Here is a 27,172-nt window from a genome sequence, read left to right on the forward strand (position 1 = left end):
AGAGAAAGGGTGATTGTTTCGATTTGCAGTCTTTCGGCGCGTTAAAAAACAAACACTGGTATCAATTGACTGATAATTAATAGCGAAATCAAGTTCACTTTGACCTCCTCACCCGAAAGCATGTTTGAAAACGGTGAAAAATTATCGAATTCTTTTAAATCCAGAGATTCGTATGTCAGATACGGAAGGATCCACGCGAACGCTAAGGTGTGGATGACAAACGCGTCGTGTTTTTTTCTATGTCCGCATTGTTTTGAGGTATTCAAAATTTAATAGAAGTACAAGCTATTAGACGAGGGTGTCTTGAAGAAGTATGGGCCAAAGAGGCTTCTTTGCGCCGGGGCTTTGAAGAACGTTCGCTCGTGAAACGATATATGGGTAGATTAACGACGAAGATGGCCAATTAGTGACGATAATTGCACACCGCGAACTTGCGAACAGTGGGTCATAAATCACACACTGTCACACCCATATCCGCGAAGAAAACATGGAGAAAGTAGTGAGATTCGTTGTGGTCACAATATACGTATTCCAATGCATACCGGTATGTATTTTAATGTAACACATTCAACTGTAGTCGAACAAATTAAGTCACCATTTTACAAATAGGGACTCCCAAAATATACATGTTTCTTTTATTTAAAAACGAACATTTTAAGATTAATGCATTAAAGAAATGAAAAAAGGTAGGTATGTCGTATGGTATGTTAGAAATAACTCGACATGTATTAAAGTGCACTGTCTTTTAACGTTGTTTATTTTGTGGCTACTTAAGTTGAGTGTAACCCGCCCTCACGCAAGTTTGCCGCCGGAGTTTAAAATCTTAAAACATAACCGTGATTTATAAGTCAACATCAATGCTTTCCCTACATGCAGGTCGAGAAAAGAATACAATAACGAATGTCTTTATTTAAAAAAATGTCTTTCACTAAAGCAATTTTTTTAAAGTGTATACCTCCAAATAATAAGTATAGTGTAACCTTGTAGAAGGGAAACACTCTGGAGCACAAAACAATAAGACACCACCAAAACGCTACAGTTTTGGCGCGAGTCGTTGGCCCACGCTTTGTAAGACATTCGCCTTTTTTATTGGCAGTCACACGCGGTCAGAAACTAGTAATTGACAAAAACGCAAAAAGAACCATGTTCAATCAGACAATCAAAACTTCGATCCCTAATGGAGGAATATTCTCATCCGTAGAATGTATAGAATAGAATCATCCTGTGTGCCCAAAACCCGTTAATCCTTTAGCTTTCAACAAATACTAATCCCGAGATGTTTAGTTTAAAATAATCTATTTTAGCTCGATTGCATCGAAAGCCTTACGCTTATTGAAACGCGCTCGAGTCCGTTTCCTGGGCTAGAACCAGTACTTGGTGTCTTTAAGGTTCGAACCCGTGGCCTCCCGGTCGCTATGCGGACACCATACCTATTACACCACGGCGACCTGTGATGTTCACCATCTCTCTAAGTGAAGCCGGAACATTCAAAACAGAATGTGAACAATAAGGCGACCCAATAATAATATTTCATCCAAGCTACCCGATCCACTAAAAAAATACATCGATGATTTGTTTTATAATTATTTTTGATAAGGCAATCATTTGTGTCTTGTTCTGAGAAAATTGGGCTTAATGCATGTGCGTAAAGGGTCGTCCCAGATAAGCCTGTGCAGTCCATACAGGCTAATTAGGGACGACACTTTCCGCGTTTATGGTATTTTTAGTTTAGAGGAACTTCTTTACCGAAAATCAAGTTTAGGCGAAAGTGTTGTCCCTGATTAGCCTGTGCGGACTGCACGGGCTAATCTGGGATGACACTTTACGCACATGCATTAAGCCCTGTTTTCTCAGAACAAGGCTCATTGACTCAACGTTCAACAGTAGATAACGACCGACTGGTTACATGTATAATAAAATAAAACAATTTCATGTATAATATTTCCCTTTAACAAACTCAACGGGAAGATACAAAATGAATCCATCTTTAATTACTGACAATCATATGCCATTCCTATATATTAAAGCTGGGTATTTCATTAACAAACAAGGGGTGTTTGTGAAACACTATGTCCCCCCCCCCCCATATATTTGACCTTTGACCTTGAAGGATGACCTTGACCTTTCATCACTCAAAATGTGCAGATCCATGTGATGCACATGCATGCAAAATATTAAGTTGCTATCTTCAATATTACAAAAGTTATGGCCAATGTTAAAGTTTAACGCAAACAAACCAACAAACCAACAAACAGACAGTATAGATTGGGGGACATTAAAATCACTAGTATATAATGCTACTGATGAAACATTATATTAGTTTAACTAAATCTCAACCTGACATTTAAACTGTTAAAATCTTCAGCATTTTTTATATAAAGTTGTTGAAATAGGGTTACGATTTTTTAAGATGAAGTCATCAGTATTTGTATATGCTTCATTAATTTGTGAACACATTTGTTAATTCACGAGGTTGTCTGGATATTTCGAAAAATTTGATGTTGGAAAACGTATTATTTATGAAATTACATTATTAAAGCGATGTTTTCGCAACATCCTAAAAATAAAATTTTCTATTACTGAAGCAAGCTTCGAGATTCATTCGTTGAAAAGGGCGTTTTTGTTCATTTGTGCAGACTGCACAGGCTAATCTTGGATGACACTTTACGCACATGCATTTTGCCCAGTTTTCTCAGAACGCGACTCAAATTAAGCCATAATCAAAGCTACGTTTTAACAACGTCGTATGATATTTCAGTGAAATACCAGAGCTTTCTTCAATATTTAAATTATTAAAATCTCCTTCAATTGATGAAATTATTTAAATAATAAGGTTAAATTACACTAAATCATTTTGTATCCCTCCGTGGTCCATTCGAAAGTAGTGCCTATTTCTAAAGAGTTCCTTTTCTCTTCGGTATTAAAAGCGATTTAGCGATCGCACCCATGCTTTTTGTGATTATTTCCTGCATCCTGTGTGTGTCTGCAACATTTTGGCGCATTTCATTGGGGATTACGTTGAAAGATGACTGTTTGGGGTGCGTTTATTGAAGTACGGGGCTTTTGTCGAAATTTCACTTTCGAAACTCTGTTTTCCGAGGGTGCTTGCCTTTAGGCGAATTTTACTTTCTTAGAAGTTGCGAGACCATATATTTTTGATTGCATTTATTGAAAGAGGACAGATTTATCTTTAAAATGATACCGGACTTGCAAAATTTGATATAAAGGAGATACAAGAAAAATGCTTTGAAAGTTGGCAGTTTTATAATGGGACCCTATGGGAAATGGAATTAGTGTAATATAACCTTAAATCAGCAAATACACACCGTTAAAAAAAATCAAACAGTATTATTGTCCAATAAACAACGGTTTATCGCTCTGACGTTTTGGGATTAAACATAATTCATACCATTTAGAACAGTCCATCGGTTGTTTATTGGTCGACTTACCCTGATAAATTAACCCATTTATTCCTGGTGGACCCTCCCGTCCTTCTAAATTTGATCAATTTATTTCCAAAATTAGGGATGTCTAGTATATTTATTTCTATATTTAGAATATTTCTTACAGAAATTCCTTCAAGCAAACAGCGCAGACCCTGATGAGACGCTGCAAGGCCTTTTTTTCTAGACGCTAGGCATAAATGGGTTAAATTAAAAGTGTTTTAAAATAGTCATACACATCAACTTATAAAGCGTTCTAAATAAGATCGTAAAAATTGTGTTATTGAGATACAATAAAGTCGCTTTAAATTGGCTACAGTCGTTTTTATGAGCATTTCGAAAATGTATATATTTGTAAATTAAGTGAATGTAATCGAGAACTTACATCTAGATAAATGTGGCAGATAGGCGAGTTACGTGGTAAAATATTTTCAAATGAGAAAACAATCCGTGTTAATCATTTTGGTAAAATGGTATTAACCCTTACAGTGCTGGAACCGAATTTTGAAGGCCTTTGCAAACAGTTTGGATCCAGATGAGACGCCACAGAACGTGGCGTCTCATCTGGATCCAAACTGTTTGCTATTCTGATAGTATTCTTTGAAAAAAATCGAAGAAAATGCTAATTTTAGAAATTCAGCAGACGACATTTTAGCAGATGACAAATTACCCAGCATGCAAAGGGTTTAAACGTTATGCCTAGTATTAAGCATCCCGCCCAATCCTCAATTTCTCGACTTGTCTTAAGCTCACTTTTTGATATTGCAGTTAGAATGTTAAAACAAGTTATTGTAAAATATTACAAGCTTAAATGCTAATAAAATGTTAAATCAGCAGTTTTTTTTTACAATACTATCAGCCTTCTTTAAGCTGTATTACCAATCAATTGAGTCGCGTCCTGAGAAAACTGGGCTTAATGCATGTGCGTAAAGTGTCGTCCCAGATTAGCCCGTGCAGACCGCTCAGGCTAATCAGGGACGACACTTTCCGCTTTTATGGTATTCTTAGTTTCAAGGAAGATCCTCCTTACCGAAAATCAAGTTTAGCCGGAAAGTGTCGTCCCTGATTAGCCTGTGTGGACTGAGCAGGCTAATATGGGATGACACTTTACGCACATGCATTAAGCCCAATTTTCTCAGAACACGACTCAATAATAAAAGCGCCTAAAGCCATTCTTTAAACTTACTTAAAGCCACATAAATACACAAAATCAACCAATATTTCGTAAAGTATTTTGTAAAATAAAGTTAACCCATAAAAAATCAGTGTTCCTTATAGCAACGGTTAAAATTTCAAAGCCAGATGTGGTATGGTAACATAGATTTAGCGTTCGCTCGTAAATGCTCGAATATCGTCGCGGGAAATTCACATGGAATATACTGCCACACTCAAAATAAAAACGAGTAGTTTGTACCTCATAAAATCTTCGTTACCAGACCACATCTAGCGTTGACATTTTGGCTATTGCTATAGGATATATTCGTTGATTATGAGTGTTAATGGGCTTTTAAGTTTTGTTGAGAAATTGGGGACTGCGTCTTAAAGTTTTGTTGAGAAATTGGGGACCGGGTCTTCAAAGCTTGTTCAACGCCTCACCTGGAAAGCACTTTCACAAGAGTTACATCCGCCGATGTTGATCACCGAGTTCTCCACTTCGAGGAAACTCGGAAACGCGCGCTTTAGTTTGTGCTTCCGGATGTTCAAACAGTCCGTCGTCATGGTCACGTGACTTCCGGTGACGCTAAAGCCCACCGTGTGCCACTGATTGAACGTCAGAACGGAGCTTCGGAAACGAGTCCGCTTATTGTCGAAAGTGAACACAATTTTCTTCCTTGATATGCACACGGAGAGTTGAGTTTTCTGCGCATGCGCAATTGATAGTAAGCACTGTTTGTGTTTCGTCATTTGGACGTGTTTCATAATGAAGAATACGGAAAACTCCTCCGGAAAATACTGGCACTGCTGGAATATTTTTCTTGTGGGTATTTGTATATCTTTGGTGTTTGGTAAAAACTGGAGCGCGTGCACGTGACTTTTAACGTCATAGACGACGCTGACCCCCTCCGGAAGTTGGCCGATTCTCGGAAACGCCTCGTCTATAAGGTTCACCGGCCCTTTATCTGAAAAAACATTTATTTGTTTACACGTAGCGTTCAATCGTTCGGGAACAACAACAAAACTTGTTAACGCAATCATTTAAAATTTTATAAAATGACAAAAGGTGTACAAGAAACGACATGTTTTAAACAAATCGTGTTTGTTTTTGTTCTAGGCTGTGAAACATGTTTTGTCAATTGTATGAATATTTATGTATAAGCTTTATCACACGGCACAGACATCTTTTGAGCGATTTTCCTATGTTTATAGTGTTAGTGCAAGTAGTTTTAATGGAATGAAGCCAAATTATTTAATCAAATCATAGCGATTGACAAGTGATGCACTTAAACCTTTTCTTCTCAGAAGTGTAAAATGTTAATGCACATTTATTACAGCTTCATAAATGTCGAAAATTTACAACATAATTCTCAGCTTCACAAATTGACATGATGATAAATATTATTATATACTTCAATCACACTAGTATTAATAATTCCGCCCTCGTTACATGCGACACAATTCCAAATGTTATTTTAAAAAAGGTGCTATTACTCCAATAGTGTAACAAGAAGTGTCTTCATGAGACAAACGGCGATGAAACAGATTTCGCAAAATATTTCGTGAAATAAAGTTAACCAATACAAATTCAGTGTTTCTTATAGCAATAGCCAAATTTTCAACGCTAGATGTGGTATGGTAACATATGTTTAACGATATACAAATAGCTTGTTTTTATTTTTGTGCGACAATATATTCCATGTTAATCCACCACGATATCCGAACATTTCCGAGCGAACGCGAGATAGGCTTCGGTCAGATTCGGAAGCACGACATAGAACGCGAGATAGGCTTCGGTCAGATTCGGAAGCACGACGTAGAACGCGAGATAGGCTTCGGTCAGATTCGGAAGCACGACGTAAAACGCGAGATAGGCTTCGGTCAGATTCGGAAGCACGACGTAGTTTTCATAACTTATGCATGCTGGTCACATGATCAGTTACGCTGTTAAGAAAACATCTCGGACACCTCAACAAAAATTTTCTGACCCATAACAAATTTGACATAATGTCAGACATAAATATCTGTACTGGGAACAGGGTGCAAGATCACGTGACTGTGTGGGGCTTACAAATGAACTTAAATGGATGTAAACACACCTGTAAAGGGGTGCTTTTTTCAAAAAAAAATAAACATTTTTCTCATAATTTTCAACTTATACATTAAAGACAGTTTTTATGCTGCTAATGGCAATGTGAAAAACATGAGAATTATTTTAATTAATAAGACTGTGTTCTTAGCCAAACATTTGATGTGAACAGCATTCATTTTTCACGGTGAAGTATTGGCTACGATCTCAGACGTATTAAATTATTCATTATCAAACCTGAAGATATCGGCAAAAACTGCAAGTAAAAACTGCACTATCGACTTTTGAAAATGTATTTCAAAAACTTGATATACTTGCAAAAATAATGTTCTTAACGGTGTGTTTACATTCTGTCCAGCCCCTGAAAACCCCGTTGATCCTGCACCCTGGGAATAAACAAACCGTATACTGTCCAATGCTTACCCAATAAGAAACCTTAATAAGTTAATATAGTAGTAATTTCCTGTATTTTCATAGAACAACAACATGTGTTCATATATATTTAAAAAGTGTATTCGTGCAACGAAGACAAAACTGAAGTAGTATTGATAACGTTGTATTGTATGCCAAGACTTTTCAAGTTTATTTGATTTTATGGAAAGATGTTCAACATTGTATATTAGACAATATCTACTGGGGAATTTTCAAAAAGGCACACTTATAAATAATTCGCAATAAAATGCACTTGCGTGCAAATAAAAAAAAAATGCGCGGGCGTTTATTTATTTTAAGTCTTTTTTTTTCATTTAGATCTAAACTTAAAACGCATTTATTCTGCGTTTTCTTTGATAAATGAGTTTTTTTTAGTTATAGGACTGTGTACAGTGCAATTGAATATTGAAAAATATTTTTTCGCTATATAAGTGTATTTGTATTTTTATAATGTATTGGGCAAACTAGAAAGCCCCATTACGCGCGACACAAAAAATCGACGAACGAACGGACACGGGCAAATTTATATTATTCGCCATGAAAAAAAAGAGAGCGTGATTCCTGTGTTAAAAAAATAATGCATTCATCTAAAAAATGGACAAAGAATTATGGTGAACATAAAAAACAGCCTGTAAGTACGTGAACATAATTATGTACAATGGTAAACCTTTTTTTCAATAAATCTACTGCACGGGTTTGTACAATCTTAAAACGCGAAACGTTGCAACATGTTCATTAATAAACGCAGATTTTCTTTCGATATGAAACCCATTACATACGCATTATGAATACTAGATCAGGAGACGGCGATGTCGAAAGTATACATTTTATGTATTTTAATCTGGTTTATTACATTTCAATGAATAAAGTCCGCATTGATCGGTGACATTTCATAGGTGGGAAAAATTTGTCATTTTTTCGGTTGGTGAATTCAGCCCAGACTACCGACCTGTCGAATGTATTATTAAAATACATCTTTAGCAAGGGTCATTTACGATTTGAATGAAACATATGGGTTTTGTATCCGCTGTGACAGATTTGCACATTGTGATCTTGAATTTATTACAACCTCCCTGCAGACTCGCAATTGTATGAGCCTCGTTCTGGGAAAACTGTGCTTAATGCACAGGCTATTCAGGGACGACACTTTCCGCTATGACAAGATTTTCGCTAAGTAGAGACTTCCTTTTAACGAAAAATTACCGAAAACGCGGAAAGTGTCGTCCCTGATTAGCCTGTCCGGACTGCACACGCTTATCTGGGACGTTAATTTACGCAAATATGTATTAAGCCCAGTTTTCCCATTCAGTGACATAATGATATAGTGTCGGTAGCCCACGTTTCTAAGAACCGTATTTTTTAACGTACTTTTTAACCCATTTATGCCTAGTGGACTCTCCCACCCTTCTAAATTGGATAAATTTATTTCCAAAATTAGGGATGTCTAGTACAATGCATATTTATTTCTATATTTAGAATATTTCTTACAGAAATTCCTTTAAGCAAACAGCGCAGACCCTGATAAGACGCCGCTTTATGCGGCGTCTAATCTGAGTCTACGCTGTTTGCCATGGCTTTTTCTCTAGACGCTGGACATAAATGGGTACAAATATGTGAACAAACTATTGAACATGTGTTGTTCTTCAACGCGAATTTATTATTTTCTTATTTGAACCCAGTTAAGTATCACTTCGTGGAAAATGATATTTTAACTTTCAAAGAGTTTGAACAACATGATTAGTGAAAAACAAATAGTTTACATATTGATAGAGTATCGACACGTTCGAAGGACCTCGCGGACTGGGCTTAAATCATGTCCGTAAAGTGTCGTTTTACATTAGCCTGTGCACCCCTCACATGCTTTTCATCGACGCCATTTTCCGAGGCTCAGGACGTGGCTCTGAGCCTGTGCGGACTGCACAGGCATATCTGGGACGTCACTTTACGCACATGCATTAAGCCCAGTTTTCCCTTCAGTGACGAAATACTCTTTAAGTTCATAAGAACCGTATTTTTCATATATTTACACCTCTCCTCAGCTTTTCAGTGTACAAGTTTAACAAACATACCGGTATTGTCAAACACGGGTGAAGAATATAATCACATTGCCGCATATGTACGTATCAACAACTTTATTTATCCAACATGATACGTACGTGTGGGTATCACGTGTATGATTCCCTTGTGAACACGACTTGCAATCACTTACGTTTGATACGTTGCGAAGAAAAGGGCTGATATTGGAGAAAAATATTACCACATATTTTTCACACGTTTGAAGAAAGCGATCATATTCTTCACATATCTGATATATGATTAGTGAAAAAAAAGATCATACAATTTGGCCATGGTCTGTGAAAAGGGGTTTTAATGCATGTGCGTGAGATGTCGTCCCAGATTAGCCCGTGCAGTCCGCACAGGCTAATCAGGGAGGAGACTTTCCGCTTTTATGATATTTTTCATTTAAAGAAAGTCTCTTCTTAGCAAAAATCCTATCCTCAAACTGAGACATATGAGCCGCGTTCGTGGAAAAAGGGGCTGAATGCAAAGCGGAAAGTGTCGTTCCTGATTAGCCTGTGCGGATTGCACAGGCTTATCTGGGACGACACTTTCCGCACATGCATTAAGCCCACTTTTTACATAGCGAGGTTCATTTCTTCGATTTCTTTGAATGAACTAAGAGGTGCCAAGTTAGAACATTTTGCTTCTGCCCCATTATCACGCACATACCGGTAATAGAAATAACGATGGTTAAAATTCGCAAAATAATCACACAAATCCAACAACACGGACGTTCAAGTGGTAAAGCACAAGAAAATGACATCATTAAAGATCAATCCACAAGTCAAAAAGCATGGCGTATTTTTTATTTTTTGTCAAAGAGACAATTACGCAATAAATGCTCCCAAAAGACATCAACAAATAAAACGTAGTTTTTTATCAAAGCTTGTGAATTTGTGCTGTTTTAATTTCTCCATGTCATTCTAATACAATAACATAAAGGAAATGTTTTGTTGCTGTTGTATTTTCACCCATTATGCATCGCCCCTTGTGTTTTCGTACAAAACATCTAAAGATAATAAGACGTTTGAACACAATTAATTTCATGAAGTTCGAAGCAATTCGTCTCGCATAAATGAGTCGATACATTTTATATGGGAAAACAAATGCGAAGCTAGTATTTGAACATTTACTCCAATTACATTGTTATATAAAATACAATTGAAAATCGATAAATTAAAATCGCCATATATCAGGTGAACATTGTTAACAGACAATAAAAATTTCAAAGTAAAGCAAATGTCACTGGTATAAAAATTAACAGTGTTGCCGTGTGAAGCAGGAACAAAATCCCACATCTATTTAAATATAACAGTGTGAAGCCCCTGTACAACGAAATTTATTGATTCCATTACACACTGGCAACAGTTCTTAAGAAAGCAAATGCCGATTATTTCAGTGAAAAATATGTCGTTTTTTTAGAAAAACGTTTAATGGTGTTTATGTTCGAAAGCGCTGATTGTGAATGGTAACGTAACAGCTCGATTTAGAGGCAAGTCTGATGAATGTTAGAAGTCATTTTATACTTCATCCCCGTGTTTTAACAAAATTTAACGAAAACAAAAGAATTATTCCGAATTCTTTATTCGTTTTGCGTTTGCAATGCTTTATAATTTTAGCAATTTCCAGTACGGTTAATTCGTAAACGAAGCTGTATTTTCAGCACGAGTCTACGTCATTAGTGGTATTTTGCTCCCAGATTTTGTTTACATTTTTGACATTGTGATAAACAGTGGAAAAATGGTCATTTCGTAAATGTGTGAACATATCCATTAGACGACCTTTAGAAATGATTTTTGCAGTTGTTGCGTTTGATCTACTCTCGGTCCTGCGCCTTAAATCAAAAATGTACATCAAGAATAGCCAAACCGAATTCTCAAAATATAGGTCAAGGCCAAAGTGAGGTTTGATAATACGAATGGAGGTAAGAAATGGTCATAAGCAACAACTGTGTATAACGAAACGGTAACATCAAGAACAGACAGCAAATAAACGTTGCGCGGAAGTAACGTGCTTTCGTGAGTAGAATTCGCAGAAACTACTTTTTACTTTGTATGGCTACGGTGCACTAACAAATCTATCGAAAAACTATGCATTAATTACACAGATATTAAAGAAATTACGACGAAAACTAACAAGTTCAATGTGTCTTGTGTAAAAATATGTAAGAAGAAGTAATGTTTATCGAAACAACTGTTTCCGCTTTGCCAAACATTTTCAAAATTGAATTTCAATCGATGTCGATATCTTTTGTTTTCATTGCGTTCTATTGTAATATTATGTTCATGTTCGAATGCAACCGTAACGAAATTTGTATACGTGTATACAGTTTTATACACTAGTTTGTTAATACAAACATGTATGTGTTTATATTCAAATTTCTTAATTACCGTACAACTGTAAATGTTTTAAGTAAACTGTATAAGTTATTTATTTAACAACCATTGGTAAAACAATTCACACTCAAATGTCAACTCAACCTGCCGTTATTAAAATATTTATTTCAAACAAACTTTGACTAGCAGGTGGCTATTTCTGTTTACTTAAACCGGCTATGATAGTCAATCTATAGTTTGAAGTAAGTAGTAATTTTTTTTATTTATGGTTCGAAATGCACTTTAAATTAAAAGAAAAAAATCTTACTAAATAGTCATTTATAATCTGTAAAATATCATCAACAAAAATCTAACTTTAAAAGGTGTTATTATTTTAGTGGTACGATCATTTAAAATATTGTATTTATTGTTAAAATAATGTAATACTTAAAAGAAAAAACAATATATACACATATATATTTTTTTTAATGAACTGCATTGTAGATCTTTTGCCCACTAAATATTTATAGATGTTATGGTCTGATGCTATTTATTAAAAAAAAGAATAATCGCTTAAATATTAGTTAATCCGATAAGCTTTGGAATTAAGTTCGTTTAAATTTTATTTTGATTAAATAAGAAATCATTGGTTCTCACAGAGAACATTTAATTTGCAATATTAACTTAAGTATCTCTTAAGGTATTGGCTTAATTGATTCTAAGCCCTGGTCTTAGCAAAATAAAATGTACTAAACCGTTTTTTGTTTTGGTTCGTGAGCTTACATACAAGTCCACGTATTAGCAGTATTCTGCCACCATTTGTGTGACGTAATAATTATTTGCACGTAACACGTGTGACGTAATATTTGTTGAAACGTTGCATTTAAACGTAGCAAACCGCGTGTTTACCTAGCGTCCTATCGTTTACGCTAGTATTTGAATTCCAAACAATTGGTATGTAACTATTTGATATACGCTCAGTGCTGTATGGAATTGCCCGTGTGTGCGATTTTACAGGACCCGTTCTGTTTAACCTATTTATGCCTAGAGGACTCTCCCATCCTTCTAAATTGGATCAATTTATTTCCAAAATTAGGGATGTCTGGTATATTTATTTCTATTTAGCATATTTCTTACAAAAATTCCTTTAAGCAAATAGCGCAGACCCTGATAAGACGCCGCATCATGCGGCGTCTCATCTGAGTCTACGCTGTTTGGCAAGGCCGTTTTTAGACGCTAGGCATAAATGGGTTAAAGTTCCCGTCGACAAATAATTAAAAAACAAAACACAAGCTTTTCATTAATCGCCTCTTAAAGGGGCATTTTCACAGATTTTGGCACGTTTTAAAGTTTGTGATTAAATTTTCAGGTTTTTAAATCGTCAAAAGATGCATATAATAGATATTTTAGGGCATGGTAAATGTTCAGCATTACTATTTACTCACAAATATCATATCTACAACGAAAAATTCGAATGTGAAGCATTGTTTAAATTCTACCTAATCGTGAAAAGGCCACTTTGAAGGCATCAGACCTATACCAAAATACTTAAAAGAGCATAGCAAATGGTCAAATGATAACGATTTTTGTTAATTATTAATCGTATGCTTGTTATACACGCAACATTGAGAGTGACGTATACCGAGTCAGTCGAGTTGGTATATAAGATGTATGTTCGTACCTTGCGCACGAAAAAAAAATAATAAAGTTTTTTTCTGTAACTAAAATCACGTTCAAATACAAAACACCGTGAAATACGTGATAACGAACGTTTTTCTGCAAATGAAATATCATTAAAATCATGCGCAAACCGTATTCGCTACTAGTAATTTTTGTTTCCATGTCACAGTTGTAGCCGGACATCTTTTTAAGTCAAATCCGAAAAACGACCGGCTTCTATATTTGATATACGAGTTACGTGTGTTTATCAAGTAATAAATTCAATGAATATATATAGAAGGTTTTCGTAAGATTATCTATATATTTATGCAGACAGTAGTAACCACTATTGAACAGTCAGAACTACGCATAGCGTGCCTCGTTTTTTAGATTCATTGAAAACCGCTAAAAATGAGAATGATAAACTAGTACATTATCGTTTATTATAGTTATACAGCGACAAAAATGAAATGGACATAAAATCGTTCGTAAATTGTTTTGGTATTTAAAAAAACTACACCAGAAAGGTATACAATAAATTATATTTTGTGCGACTCCGTGCAACTAACTCGGCTAATACACGTAAACATCATACCATCACATTTTCTGCAATCATGTACATGTACTTACTTGAACACGTGGTAGGGATTTTCAGTGACGACACTTCCTCCAATATTAATCTCATTATGAAAACGAGGTAGACTTTCAAAATGGCGACCTCCATAGCTCACAGTCTTGTTGGGGCATTCATCGCTATTCCTCGTGACGTTTGTCCTCGCACCGACTAAGTGTCTTTTTGATCACTCTCAAATCTGCGTTCACTGGAAATAAATCTAATTTCTAGAAACATGCACTTGTCTTATTATTAATCCACGGCAAACATTTTTATGGTTTCATCTTTAGTTTATTATTGCAAATATCATATAACTGTAAAGATTTTTATTTTAATTTCTCTTTCACTTATTAATCGATAATTTTCTTAATTCCGACAAAGCACAGCTCTGATAAAGGTCGATTTTTCAGTGATTTTAATAGATACTGTAAAGTTCACAATATCATCCAACTGTACTACATTAGTCAATACTTAAAATAATAAGACAGCCAATACCGATGAAAACTGGGGTCAAACCTTAAAACAAGGGGATGCGTTAGAGCTAAAGGAAACTCAGCATTTTAGATCACGAAGATGTTTAAGAACAATCAAAGACCCATTAGTCACTGTCTCTTTGCTAATCTGTTCCTAATTGACTTTGTATGGACAATGGTGATGTGTAACCGCACAAAAGATGGTAGTTAATCGCTCGAGCTAACTTTTTGTTTTCAAAGCGCTCCACATTACGTGGCTGGTTGCATAGCTTTGATTATGTATCGTTTTGTTACAGCATTTTTATGACTCAGCGAGTTAAAAAATGTAAAGCTCGGACACGTTTACCTGACATTGCCCTTATTATAATGATACTAACGAATAATGATAATTGCTCAATGAAAACAATGCATTAACCCTTATCCACACTGACAGAAGCAGCCTGAAAATTGGCTGTGTGCAAACAGCATAAAATCTGAACAGATTTTATGCTGTTCTACTCGGAGGCTGTTCTGGTTTTTATGCTGTTTGCTGATCATCAGTATATAAAGAATGGAAATAAAGCCTTTAAAAATTGAATCTAGTATTAAAGAAAGTTCTTTAATTAAATGAAACTTTCTAATGGACTACAAATGCGTCAACATACGTATCTAAGTGTTAATGGGTTAATACAAATGAGCACTTAAGTACATGTATATGCATCAGTTTAATCGAGCGCATTCAAAGTCCATGTCCATTAAAGAAAAATACGGAACCTCTTAGCTTCTATTCCGTATTTATATATATATTATTATTATTATTATTACAGTAAATAAAGAACACCGTTACATGTTTTCCAGAAAATAACCATTGTTATACTGCTTGGGTTCTATTTCTATGATTGGTACAACAATAAGGCCTTGGGCAGCGGTATTAATTTAGTTATCATTTTGTATCTACCCGTCTACAGCGTGATCATTTTTAATTTATTGTTGTGTTAATATCTTATTACTAAAGTATTCCCAACCCCACGTCAAAAAGTCGTTTTGTGAATAGTACAAGGCGACATGCGAAGTCAACCAATTAATTCGCATATAAAGAACGTGTCAATTTGTTTGTCTGTTTTCAAATGCGGTTATTCCTTTAGGGTGAAAAGGAATTACTTTTCTGTAAATCTCTCGAAATTTATACCTTAATATGTATCCTCTTAAGGATCCGAAATTAATTATCCGAATATTTTGACAGTATTCAATTACCCGCGATTTTTTTAATTTTCGTTTCTTTTATATAAATTGCGTTAACGCTGTCACGATATTTGTTCGAGAGCCCGAAGCCATGCGACAACGCAAGTCGGATTAAGTTCGCATTTTAAGACACATAAAAATACGATTGCACTCACATGTAAATTCTGTCGTTTAAGAAAAGCTTCTACAAGCACCAAAAGTCACATCGTTAAAAATATCAAAGAAAAGGAACGTCGATAAAAAGGATACAATTTTCAGGAAGTGAAAACTTTACATGGTAAACAATTAGTTTTTAGAACGGCCGAAAAGAACATTATTTTAAAATAATTTCACAATACATGAAAATGATAATAGATATGCGCATAAAACTACTATTACACAAACAATAATACATGTATATATTTGAAAAACGTAACACAATAAGAAATTAGAAAAACAAACAAACATATACAAGTTAAGCACTAGTAACAAGTAAAAAAAGATAGCAAACCATCACCGCACATTTGACCAGGATGTAAAGTAAATGAAGCAAAATTTAATTTAAAGGCAAATGTGAAAACATAATAAATATATGATTCGTGTTCTGAGAAAACTGGACATAATGCATGTGCGTAAAGTGTCGTCCCAGATTAGCCCGTGCAGTCCGCAAATATGTCTAAAATAGATTTCTGCTTAGAAGAGACTTACTTGAAACGAAAAATATCAAACAAGCGGAAAGTGTCGTCCTTGGTTAGCCTGTGCGGACAGCACAGGCTAATCTGGGACGGCACTTAACGCACATGCATTAAACCCCTTTTTCACAGATCACGGCCCAATTTATTAAGTCGTGTAAATCTTGGTGGTAAATACAAAATTTGGCATCACCTTATAGTCCAAGTATTTCATTACAAACTTCACAACAGTCAGCAAATACCATTACAACAGCTTGCTCCTTTACATTTAGCGACGTATTTCAATGGTCTTAAAGTGACATATTCACATATTGTCGATTTTTAATCTTCACTCATTTTTGTCTCAGGTTTCCAAACAAGAATGATTTATAAAATATACTTGATCGTAAGCACCGTAAGCCGTGGAAATCTTCTATCAACATATCGTTTAAGAGTCATTAAATTTCATTTCTTGAGTTGATACATTCGACTGGCCTACGTTAAAATACAACACCTATGTGAACAAATCCCTTTAATACACTAATATCCTACCCTAATCTTTTTAATAAGGCACCCCCGTAAACCTCCCCGTGTAGGTAAAGAGTGACAGGCAAATTAAAGGGTTGATAATGCAGCAAATTAAGCGACAGCCATTTGTTACAATGCGCTATCACTCACTCGCCAAGTCCATTTAAACTCAATGGTATCCGGGATTAAAATCTGATTAAAGTTCCACTAAACGAACGTAAATCTCAAAGTCCGCTGTCCGGACAATAACGCCGTGGTTTATAGCTGTCCGGTTCTAAATGCGATTTTTCAAAGGACGGGCATAAAACACCGGTTCCGAACTAAAAATGTTGTAAAAAAGATGGGTATAATAGATTGACCGCGTGATTTTAGACAGATGTATGTCAACTTTGCGGGGTGGTGTCGTAAATGAGAGGAATGCGGTAAAAATTATATGGCACACGAGTTATTTGATTGATTTAGTGATGTAGACTGAATAAACCTTTTTAAATCCATTTAAGCCTAGTGGACTCTCCCATCCTTCTAAATTGGATCAATTTATTTCCAAAACTAGGGATGTCTAGTATATTTATTTCTATATTTAGAATATTTCTTACAGAAATTCCTTTAATCAAACAGCGTACACCCTGATGAGACGCCGCATCATGCGGCGTCTCGTCTGAGTCTACGCTGTTTGCCAAGGCTTTTTTTCTAGACGCTAGGCATAAATGGGTTAATGGATAACGCCAACGAAATGAACCCAATGGCATGATGTCCGGTACCTAGTAAAAATCTTATATCAAGAGATACGATAATTATGGCAGCATGTAACAAAAAGTATTAGGCTTATACTGGGGTTCAAGTAATTTGAGAAACAAAACGTTATATAAAAATGTCGTATTTGTTTGGCTCTTTTCTTGTTAACTTTTGAACGTCAAATAGATTTACATACATGTATCTTAGACTCGTATTCCTTGTTTGCGAATATATTTGTTTGTTTATTCAGAGACGGAATGAAAGTTACATAGAAGTCTCTAATCACTGTCGCGAGTTCGATACAACTTGCTTCTACCGGCTACAAAACACCACAATTTCCATTTTGTAATATATATGCAGTTTTGCGTGTCGTATGAATTCCTTTTAACCCATGCAGTGTCTTTTCGGCGGACACTCGCCGAAATCATTTGAATCCATCAGCTGCCACATAGATGCCCTTGTATTTACATTAGTGTCTATAGTATTACGGAAGTTACGACGTGCGCCCAGTACTTTGATCTTCGCTTAGCTGGTTGAAAATTCGCGTTAAATAAATATTTATTATGTCGGGTGTAAAGTAGAGCCACTGGCAGAAGCGCGAGACGAGGTTGCTAGATGAATGTCATGCCGGATTATTTCTATGAGCCTATATAGATATATATTTCACTTTGCGAAGGACAATTTTTTCTTTCTATGACTTCTGCGCCCGTGAAAACCTGAAATTTGTTAATGAAGTGCGCACTTGTGAAATTTCGAGCGCAGAAAAGGGTTTATCAGTAGAACAAAAGGGAAGTCCGAAAACTAAGAGCGCCCGAAAACATGATTTTTTGCGGTGAGTCATGAGGAGAGTTTTTTTGACTAACACTACGTTTACGTATGATCTACAAAGAAACAATATAATTTGTCACATTTTGAGTTTGCATAATGCGACTGACAAGAAGCGGCGAAAGCGTGAATGATCTGAGTTATAAGGGACCTTTCACATATTTTGGCATGTATTGAAGTATGTCATTTAATGCTCTAAATTCATGGATGTTAACATTGGAACTAAAAAGCTTCAGTATAAAGCAATAATATTAAAGAAAGAAAAAAAGCATTCCTCAACTGGGCTAAAATCACTGAATCTTAGAGTACACGACTAGAAAATGTGCCACTCAGCCATCCGTGCTCATACCGTCAGAACTTTATATTATACCTTATAATATTATATGCAACCGTCGTAATGTCAAAATATAGCGATAACAACAAAACACTTTCAAAATTATTCAATCGATTCGCGTTGTAACGCTTTAATATGTTCAGGTTTTTAAATCGTCAAAAGATGCATATACTGTTCATTTAAGAGCATGGGGTTTAGAAATTTGCAAATCTTAAACAATCTTTCTCAATTGTATCAATTTGCCAACATGTAAAAGGTCTATTTAAATGGATATTTTCAAATATCAGAATCATTCGCATACGTCATAAATATGGGAAGAATAATAGCTCTTATACCAGAACTTGAAATAACGATGAACTTGTTTTAAAGAAATATAATTGATAAAACCAAACTATAGGGTGAATACATTACACTAATTCTACTTATTTCCTTTCGATCTTGCGCATGCGCTTTATGTCTTAAACATATCCATGATTAATAACATTCCGTGCTGATGGTATACTTCGTACATACCGAAATTAAGTCACTTATTTAATAAGCAAAATATTTTATCGACTTGTAAAATGCCCATTTTAATACTGATTTCGTGATTTCGACACATATTCCCTGTCAAATAACAGAACCATTTTGATTACCCGCGAACGAAGTGATTTTAATCAAGATGTCAACAATATTAAAATTGCAGTCCCCGATAAAGCAAAATCACACACATCAGGGAAAATTAAATTGAGTCGTGCTCTGAGAAAACTGGGCATAATTCATGTGCGGAAAGTGCCGTCCCAGATTAGCCTGTGCAGTACGCACAGGCTGATCAGGGACGACACTTTCCGCCTTAATTGGAATTTTGCTAAGAAGAAACTTCATTTCAACGAAAAATTTCATAAAAGCCGAAAGTGCCGTCCCTGATTAGCATGTGCGGACTGCACAGGCTAATCTGGGACGACACTTTAAACACATGCATTATGCCCAGTTTTCTCAGAACACGACTCAATAAATTAAACAGTTAAAGAGAACTGAACACATTTTTTACGCTTGTGCATATGCTTAAGATATGCTTTTAAAACTTATGATCTGTGTAATCCCGCTCTTAAGGACACCCCCGCTCCCCCCCTCCCCCCCCCCCCCAAAAAAAAGAAATATATTTGTTTCGTCTTACATCTTAAATATGATAGGTACCGGCAGGTTTGCCAAATTTTTTTATTTTCGCTTCGTCAATTTTATTAATAATGATCAAAAACTTAAACTGGATAACCCCCGAAAAAGTGAACCTCGTTCTGGGGAAACGGGGCTTAATGCCGTCCGCACAGGCTAATCAGGGACGACACTTTACGCTTTAATGGTATTTTTCGTTTTATGGGAGTCTCTTCTACACGAAAATCCAGTTAAGGCGGAAAGTGATTACACAGACTACACAGGCTAATCTGGGACAACACTTTACGCACATGCATTATGCCCACTTTTCTCAGAACGCGACTCAAATATGCAGGACTTTTTTTACAATTGCTGGCAGGTCTATACATGTATATACAAATACAACTCAATAAATAAACTAATAATTTGTCATTTGTAGGTAAATATGTTATCAAATATATATGTATCGTATATATTTCTTAACGACGTGGGCGCAAGCTTCGCTAATGGCCCGAAGAACCGGGTTGTTTATAGATGTAATCTTGCATACCCCATTGATCTCCCAAAAATTGTTCAATTTAAAATATCGTTTTTTAACAGGTGCTAGTGTATCGTTTATTCTAAAGGTATTAGTCAAACCACGACCATTAAACACTTCACCCGTTTCAGTCGTCGACCCTTAAAGTCGAAAATCACTTTATTTTATTGAAAATTACTCGCAATAAATTTTACCTTCGTCGCAATTATATTATCAATTAATGCATATTTATTACTTTAGGTTGCGAATTAAACATTATATTACCCGCTCTAAATAAAGGGCAATAAAACAAGTCAAGATATTAAAAAAGATATATTTTTACTTCAAAGGATCGGGATTTTGCATTTTTTTACATTCTATCAGAAACATTAAATCCACCCGATTTTATTCTAATTTAAAACATGCTTACCACAAAATCATAATCACTTAAACCACATTAAAGTTAATACATGAACTGATGTCATCATCATTTATGTTTAATAGCAATTGTGAAAGTTTCCCCATTGCCATATCATTTGCAAAGTCATCTCAGAACAACAAAGAAGCGGTGGTAATAGAAGTAGTGGAAGCAGTATTTGTTTAAGTAGTATACTTAAGTAGTAGTGATAGTAGTAGAAATGGCAATAGCAGTAGTAGTAAAAGTAGTAATTGTTATAGCAGTAGTATTTGTGTTTGTTAACCCATTTTTGCCGAGCGTCTAGAATAAAGGCCTTGGCAAGCAGCGCAGACCCTGATGAGACGCCGCATAATGCGGCGTCTCATCAGGGTTTGATCTGTTTGCTTAAAGGAATTTCTGTAAGAAATATTCTAAATATAGAAATAAATATACTAGACATCCATTGTTTTGGAAATAAATCGATCCAATTTAGAAGGATGGGAGAGTCTACTAGGCATAAATGGGTAAATGTTGTTGTTGTAAAAGTAGCAGTAGCAGAATGGTAGTAGAAGAAATAAGTAGTGGTGGTGGTGGTGGTAGTGATATTAGAATAAATATAAGTAAAAACATAACAAACAAAGGAACGAACAAATGGACGAACGCACGAACGGAGGAAGGAACGAACGAAAGTACGAACGCAAGAACCAACAAACAAAAGAACAAGTGTACGACGAACGAACGAACAAACAATAATAAATAAATAAATAAATAAATAAATAAATAAATAAATAAATAAATAAATAAATAAATAAATAAATAAATAAATAAATAAATAAATAAATAATTAATTAATATTACTTACTGTTAGAAGCAATAATGCGCATTTATTTATTGTATCCATGAAATGTGTAATTTGTATTGTTTAACAGAAATAAATATACCATCTCATTTGGAATTCACAGAATTTACTTTATTTGCAACACCATATAACATCTATTATACGAAATTGAAATTCGCAATTTCTCTTTAAACCCACAATATCGTGATCGTCGAGCGTGAACAGTCGTTTCTATTCGCCGATTTCCGTTCGACCGAATGATTGGTCGTTTTAAATCGGACATTTCCGAAAAAAGCCTCCGACTGTTTCCGTCAATCTACGGTGATCTCCGGCACATGACACTGTCCATGAGGATTAAACAATTTAAGAATTCGGTTCGTTTGATGTTTGCATTTGTAAATAAAATGGACCTATCTGTCATTTAGCCCTACGAAAATGATACCGTTGATCCGACAGGCACGAGTGATTTGCAGCTAGGTCTAACAGTGACTTTATGCTAGTTTAATTAATAGAACCTACACTTTTGGAACAAGACGGGCAAACTAAATATTTTATTAAGTCAGACATTTAACTTCATGATATTTATTAATAGCCATCAACGAGCTTAGTGTTAAACTCTAAAACGCAAAACCCAGTGGCCTTAATATGTTTGTATTTCCTACGGTAATATTATATTTTAGGTTTTGTAAGGGTTTGGAGATTTAAAAACAACGGCCTGATCAATAATTGCAGAAAACATACAGTGCGTTAATGCATGTGTTTTAATTAAATTATTAATTAAATATCTGCAACAGATGTGCGAAGACGGATTTACCGAGGGGAGGGGCGTAGTCACGTGCCCTTTCAAGCGACCCCAAGTGTATGCTTTTATTTTCCTTTAATACGGGGGGGGGGGGGGGAGGGGGGGGGGGAGGGAGAGGGCCAATCCTAGATTACCCATTAGACAGTGTAGACAACTGACTAATTCGTCAAAAAGAAATGATTGACTTTTCTGCGTATATAATTATTTGTAGAAACTTACGAGTGAATCACTCAGCGATTTCACACCTCAGATATTAAATCCTTGACCCTTGTTGTTTAAAAAAATATTGTTTAAGTTAATGACTAAAAATTCTTTCTAAATCATGTGGCTACTGTGGCATGGCCAGTTTTAAACCAAGTGGCACGATTCGAACAAATTAAATAGAGGACTACTCGACGATGATACACACTAAATATTGATCCCTACCCCGACCCTTGTGATTTCAGATTTTTAAAAGTTATTTAATAAATACATGTTTTTTTATATCAACCCTGCAGATATATGTGACCCTGGAGCGTGATCAGTTTGAACAAAAGGGTCATGAGCTGAACAAACTTAGTAGAAGACCACTCGACGGTGTTACACACCAAACCCCTGACCAAACCCCTGACCAAACCCCTGACCAAACCCCTGTCGCTTGACATTTCATAGAAGATTCGTCAAGTTATTTACTATACAAGTGTGTATAAATCTAGTGACCCAAGGGCGTGGGCAATTTTTGCCATGTGGCATGAGTTGAACAATGTACTTTATAGTGTATTGTGCTGAAAATGATTTCAGTTTATTGACAAACAGCACAATTTTTACGTACAAGTGAACAGTGTTGGTATAATATCAATACATAAATGCACTTTGCCACACGCAGCTATTAATTTTATGGAAATTGTTATACAGATATATAGGAAACAACACGATAATACGTATTTATAGTTTACAGGTTAACAAAAAATAGAGCATGTTATATATAAGAGTTTTTCTATACATAGATGACAAAAACTCAAACAATATACAATAGATGACATGTGGCAGTTTTGACAACATGAAAATGATTTGATTATGCCTAGTAGAGGACCACTTAACTCATTAATGCCTAGTGGACTCTCCCATCCTTCTAAAATGGATCAATTTATTTCCAAATTTAGGGATGTCTAGTATACTTATTTATATATTTAGAATATTTCTTACAGAAATTCCTTTAAGCAAACAGCGCAGACAGCGGCGTCTCATCTGGGTCTACGCTGTTTGCCAAGGCCTTTTTTCTAAACGCTACGCATAAATGCGTTAACAACATTGCAAACCGAATAAAAAACGCCGACCCATGCTGTTTCAGCGATTTTTTATGTTTTCATTTTTTAAATATGGGCCGTGATCTTTGAAAAAACGGGTTTAAATGCATGCGCGTAAAGTGTCGTCCCAGATTAGCCTGTGCAGTCCGCGTAGGCTAATCAGACACGACACTTTCCGCATAAACTTGATTTTTGCTAAGAAGAGACATTCTTTGAACGCAAATTATCATAAAAGCGGACAGTCTCGTCCCTGACTAGCCTGTGCATAATTCCTGTAAAGTTTGGCTAAAATCTGCCCAAAGGTTTAGGTGGAGATTACTTCGCGTTGCAGTTTGTGTGGCAGTCGACTTCGCGTTGCAGTTTGTGTGGCAGTCGACTTCGCGTTGCAGTTTGTGTGGCAGTCGACTTCGCGTTGCAGTTTGTGTGGCAGTCGACTTCGCGTTGCAGTTTGTGTGGCAGTCGACTTCGCGTTGCAGTTTGTGTGGCAGTCGACAATTTCACGATTTGTGCTCGGTTCCAAATTTCCGACCAAACGACTGACCTACCGAATGACCGACAAAATGCATGGATCGATCAATCGATCGATAAATTAATCTACCAACCAACCAACCAACCAGCCAGCCAAACCCAATCAATCAATCAATCATCAATCAATCAATGCATTGATTGATCGGCGGTTGGTAGACATGCCACTCATAATCTACCAACCAACAAGCCAAACCCACCTAATCAATCAATCAATCAATCAATCATCAATCAATCAATCAATGAATTGATTGATCGGCAGTTGGTAGACATGCCACTCAGCCTTCTCAAGACGAACATTTGTGGTGAATTATTTGAAATTTGCATGATACATGATGTCGTTACAAACTGAAAAAAAAGTTGTTTTATGGTCATGACCTTGACTGACTGACTGACCGACCGACCAACTCACTGTATCAATGAAACAATAAATCAGAGAAGCAAATAATGATCGTCCATTGAATACTAGGATGTCAGTACACTATAACGCCCTTCCCCCGACTGACTTTGCGCATCTCGAAACACCCTCGCACATAATAAAAATGTGCCATGCTCTGTGAAAAAGGGGTTTAATGCATTTGCGTAAAGTGTCGTCCCGGATTAGTTTGTGCAGTCAGCACAGGCTTATCAGGGACGACACTTTCCGCTTGTATGATATTTTATGTTTAAAGAAAGTCTCACCTTAGCAAAAATCAAGTTTAGGCGGAAAGTGTCGTCCCTGATTAGCCTGTGCGGACTGCATAGGCTAATCTTGGAAGACACTTTACGCGCATACATTAAACTCCCTTTTCGCAGAGCACGGCCGAAATATAACAGAGCTACAACTGAGCATTTTTGGTTATTTGTTTTTAAACATTTAAACAAAACTAGCCTTCATTCTTTGATCTGTAAATAATTATTCTGAAGATTTTAATATAACAGTCGTCGATATTTTATGCGACATTAATCGACCTCTCGCATAGACCCATTCTGTTTGAATTGAAATGTTTATGCGTTAATTCGTTGGCTTCCAAACTTTGAAATTGGGCTTTCCCCAAATCCATGCCCTTGAAACACACAGACTAAGACAAGGAACATTAAACTTGATTAAACGTCGTAAATTGTGTAATTTCATCTAGCACAACGATCAAATGAGAAAAAAAAATGTAACGAATGTATTTTGTTTGAAACGCCACTTTTGCACCATTTATGAATTAAGTGTGCACGTTTACATGTTGTAGTTTCACAATGTATCAGTCTTTTTTTATATAAAAAAGGCGACATCAAATAAACTGGAAAAAAAGAGATGCGTTTGTGATACATTAATAACAGCTTGACGAAGTAAAAGTTCATTGATATTTGACAAAGTCACGGGCCTTGGACAGCATCTGAAAGCGTTTTGGAAAAAAATCCGGAAGTGCTATTTTAATGTCAAAGGTTGATTACTTCGCCTAAATCAAAGGACCGGAACAAAACTCACACTTCATCTGTAAGTCATGGTGGAAGACTCACATACCACAGATAAGATGAGTATCTATAAGCGTCTCATCAAAAAAAAAAAAACAACCGCGAAAACGGTTATCATATAGAAAATTTATAAGTCCAATGCCCATTACTTCGCAAAAAATAAATGGACCGAACGAAACTCACACTTCATCTGTTAGTCATGTAGGTAGACTCGCAAAGCAAAGATAAGCTAAATATCTAAAAGCGTTTCGTAAAAAATGCAGAAACGGTTATAATACAGAAAAATTATAAGGCAAGGCCCATTACTTCGCCAATAATCAATTTACCAAATGAAACGCACTCTTCATCTGTAAGTCATGTAAATAGTCTCACATACCAAAAATCAGCAAAATATCTGAAAGCGTTTCGTAATAAAAAAACCCTGCGGAAACGGTTATTATGGAGAAAATCTAAGGCCCATAACTTCGCCAACAATCAATGGACGGAACGAAACTCACACTTCATCTGTCGTCATGTAGGTAGACTCGCTTACCAAAAAATCAGCAAAATGACTGAAAGCGTTTCGTAAAGAACTTGCGGAAACGGTTATTATGGAGAAAGTCCAAGGCCAATAACTTCGCCAAAAGTCAATGTACCGGAACGAAACTCACACTACAATTCGCTTTCTTGGAAGCACATGAGTTTGACCGAACCAAAATTGAGTGAATACATTAAGCAACAAATAGATAGAAACTGTTGGAAATTGCATTTACTGATCAACATTCTTCCATCTTTCGCGGTTCTAGGAAGTGAATTAAGTAGGAGTGTTGCAACACATTCCGGATCCTCAAAAATAATGCAATCTCAGTCGCGGAAGGACCTCATAAACTCCGAAATACGCACACGCAATCTCTGCGATGACAGGAGCATGCTCCTTGACATAAGATGTCATGTCAAACGCTCTACGAAAAGATTTCATAGGACGTTGTGATACCGCATTAATGCGTTACTGGAAAGAAAGACAACTTATAATTTTACAAACGCTGACAATAATGATAATCATGTCCCTTTTCGACATTATTAAAGGGGCCTTTTCACGCTTTGGTAAATTGACAAAATTGAAAAAAGTTGTTTCAGATTCGCAAATTTTCGTTTTAGCTATGATATTTGTGAGGAAACAGTAATACTGAACATTTTCCATGCTCTAAAATAGCCTTTATATGCACCTTTTGACGATTTAAAATCATGAAAATTATAAAGCGTTGCAACGCGAAACGATTGAATAATTTGGAGAGTTCTGTTGTTGTCGTTATATTTTGTGAAACTACGAGGATCGCTTATATCAAGTATAAAATTCTTGTTAAATTGTGGAAGGAAGGATTGCCGAGTGGTCTTATGCGCAGACTTTTTTCTCCAGGACTCCAGGGGTCAGTGGTTCGAGTCCTGCTGTGGGTTACCTTTTTTCTATTTTTTTTATTTTATTCTTGATTTTTTACTGGAGCTTTTAAGATCCAATGTTTACATTTATCAATATAAAGCATTTAATGACAAACTTCAAAACTAACCAAAATCTGTGAAAAGGCCCCTTTAAGAAGCTTAAGTACCTAAAACCATGTCGGCAACATTTTGATCCCATTTTCGACCATGCACCAACATTTATTGAACAAGCTGCGCAACGAACATGTTAGACCTTTGGCCTTTAGTGTTACCTTAACCTT

The 27,172-nt window shown here is 35.8% G+C and overlaps 1 protein-coding gene across 1 annotated transcript in view; it reads right to left on the bottom strand.

Annotated features, from left to right (window-relative positions):
- The window catches only part of LOC127849053 (thrombospondin-type laminin G domain and EAR repeat-containing protein-like), a 40,750-nt gene extending 19,146 nt beyond the window's left edge, over window positions 1-21,604 (bottom strand). The window contains exons 1-3 of the mRNA XM_052381776.1: window positions 21,441-21,604; window positions 13,785-13,975; window positions 5,040-5,563 (exon numbers count right to left, since the gene is read on the bottom strand). Coding sequence (XP_052237736.1) covers window positions 5,040-5,563; window positions 13,785-13,878 — 618 coding nt within the window. The 5' untranslated portion in view covers window positions 13,879-13,975; window positions 21,441-21,604. The remainder of the gene's footprint in view (window positions 1-5,039; window positions 5,564-13,784; window positions 13,976-21,440) is intronic.
- Between the last annotated feature and the right edge of the window lie 5,568 nt (window positions 21,605-27,172).

The sequence above is a fragment of the Dreissena polymorpha genome, chromosome 10, assembly GCF_020536995.1.
Source record: "Dreissena polymorpha isolate Duluth1 chromosome 10, UMN_Dpol_1.0, whole genome shotgun sequence".
NCBI lineage: Eukaryota > Metazoa > Mollusca > Bivalvia > Myida > Dreissenidae > Dreissena > Dreissena polymorpha.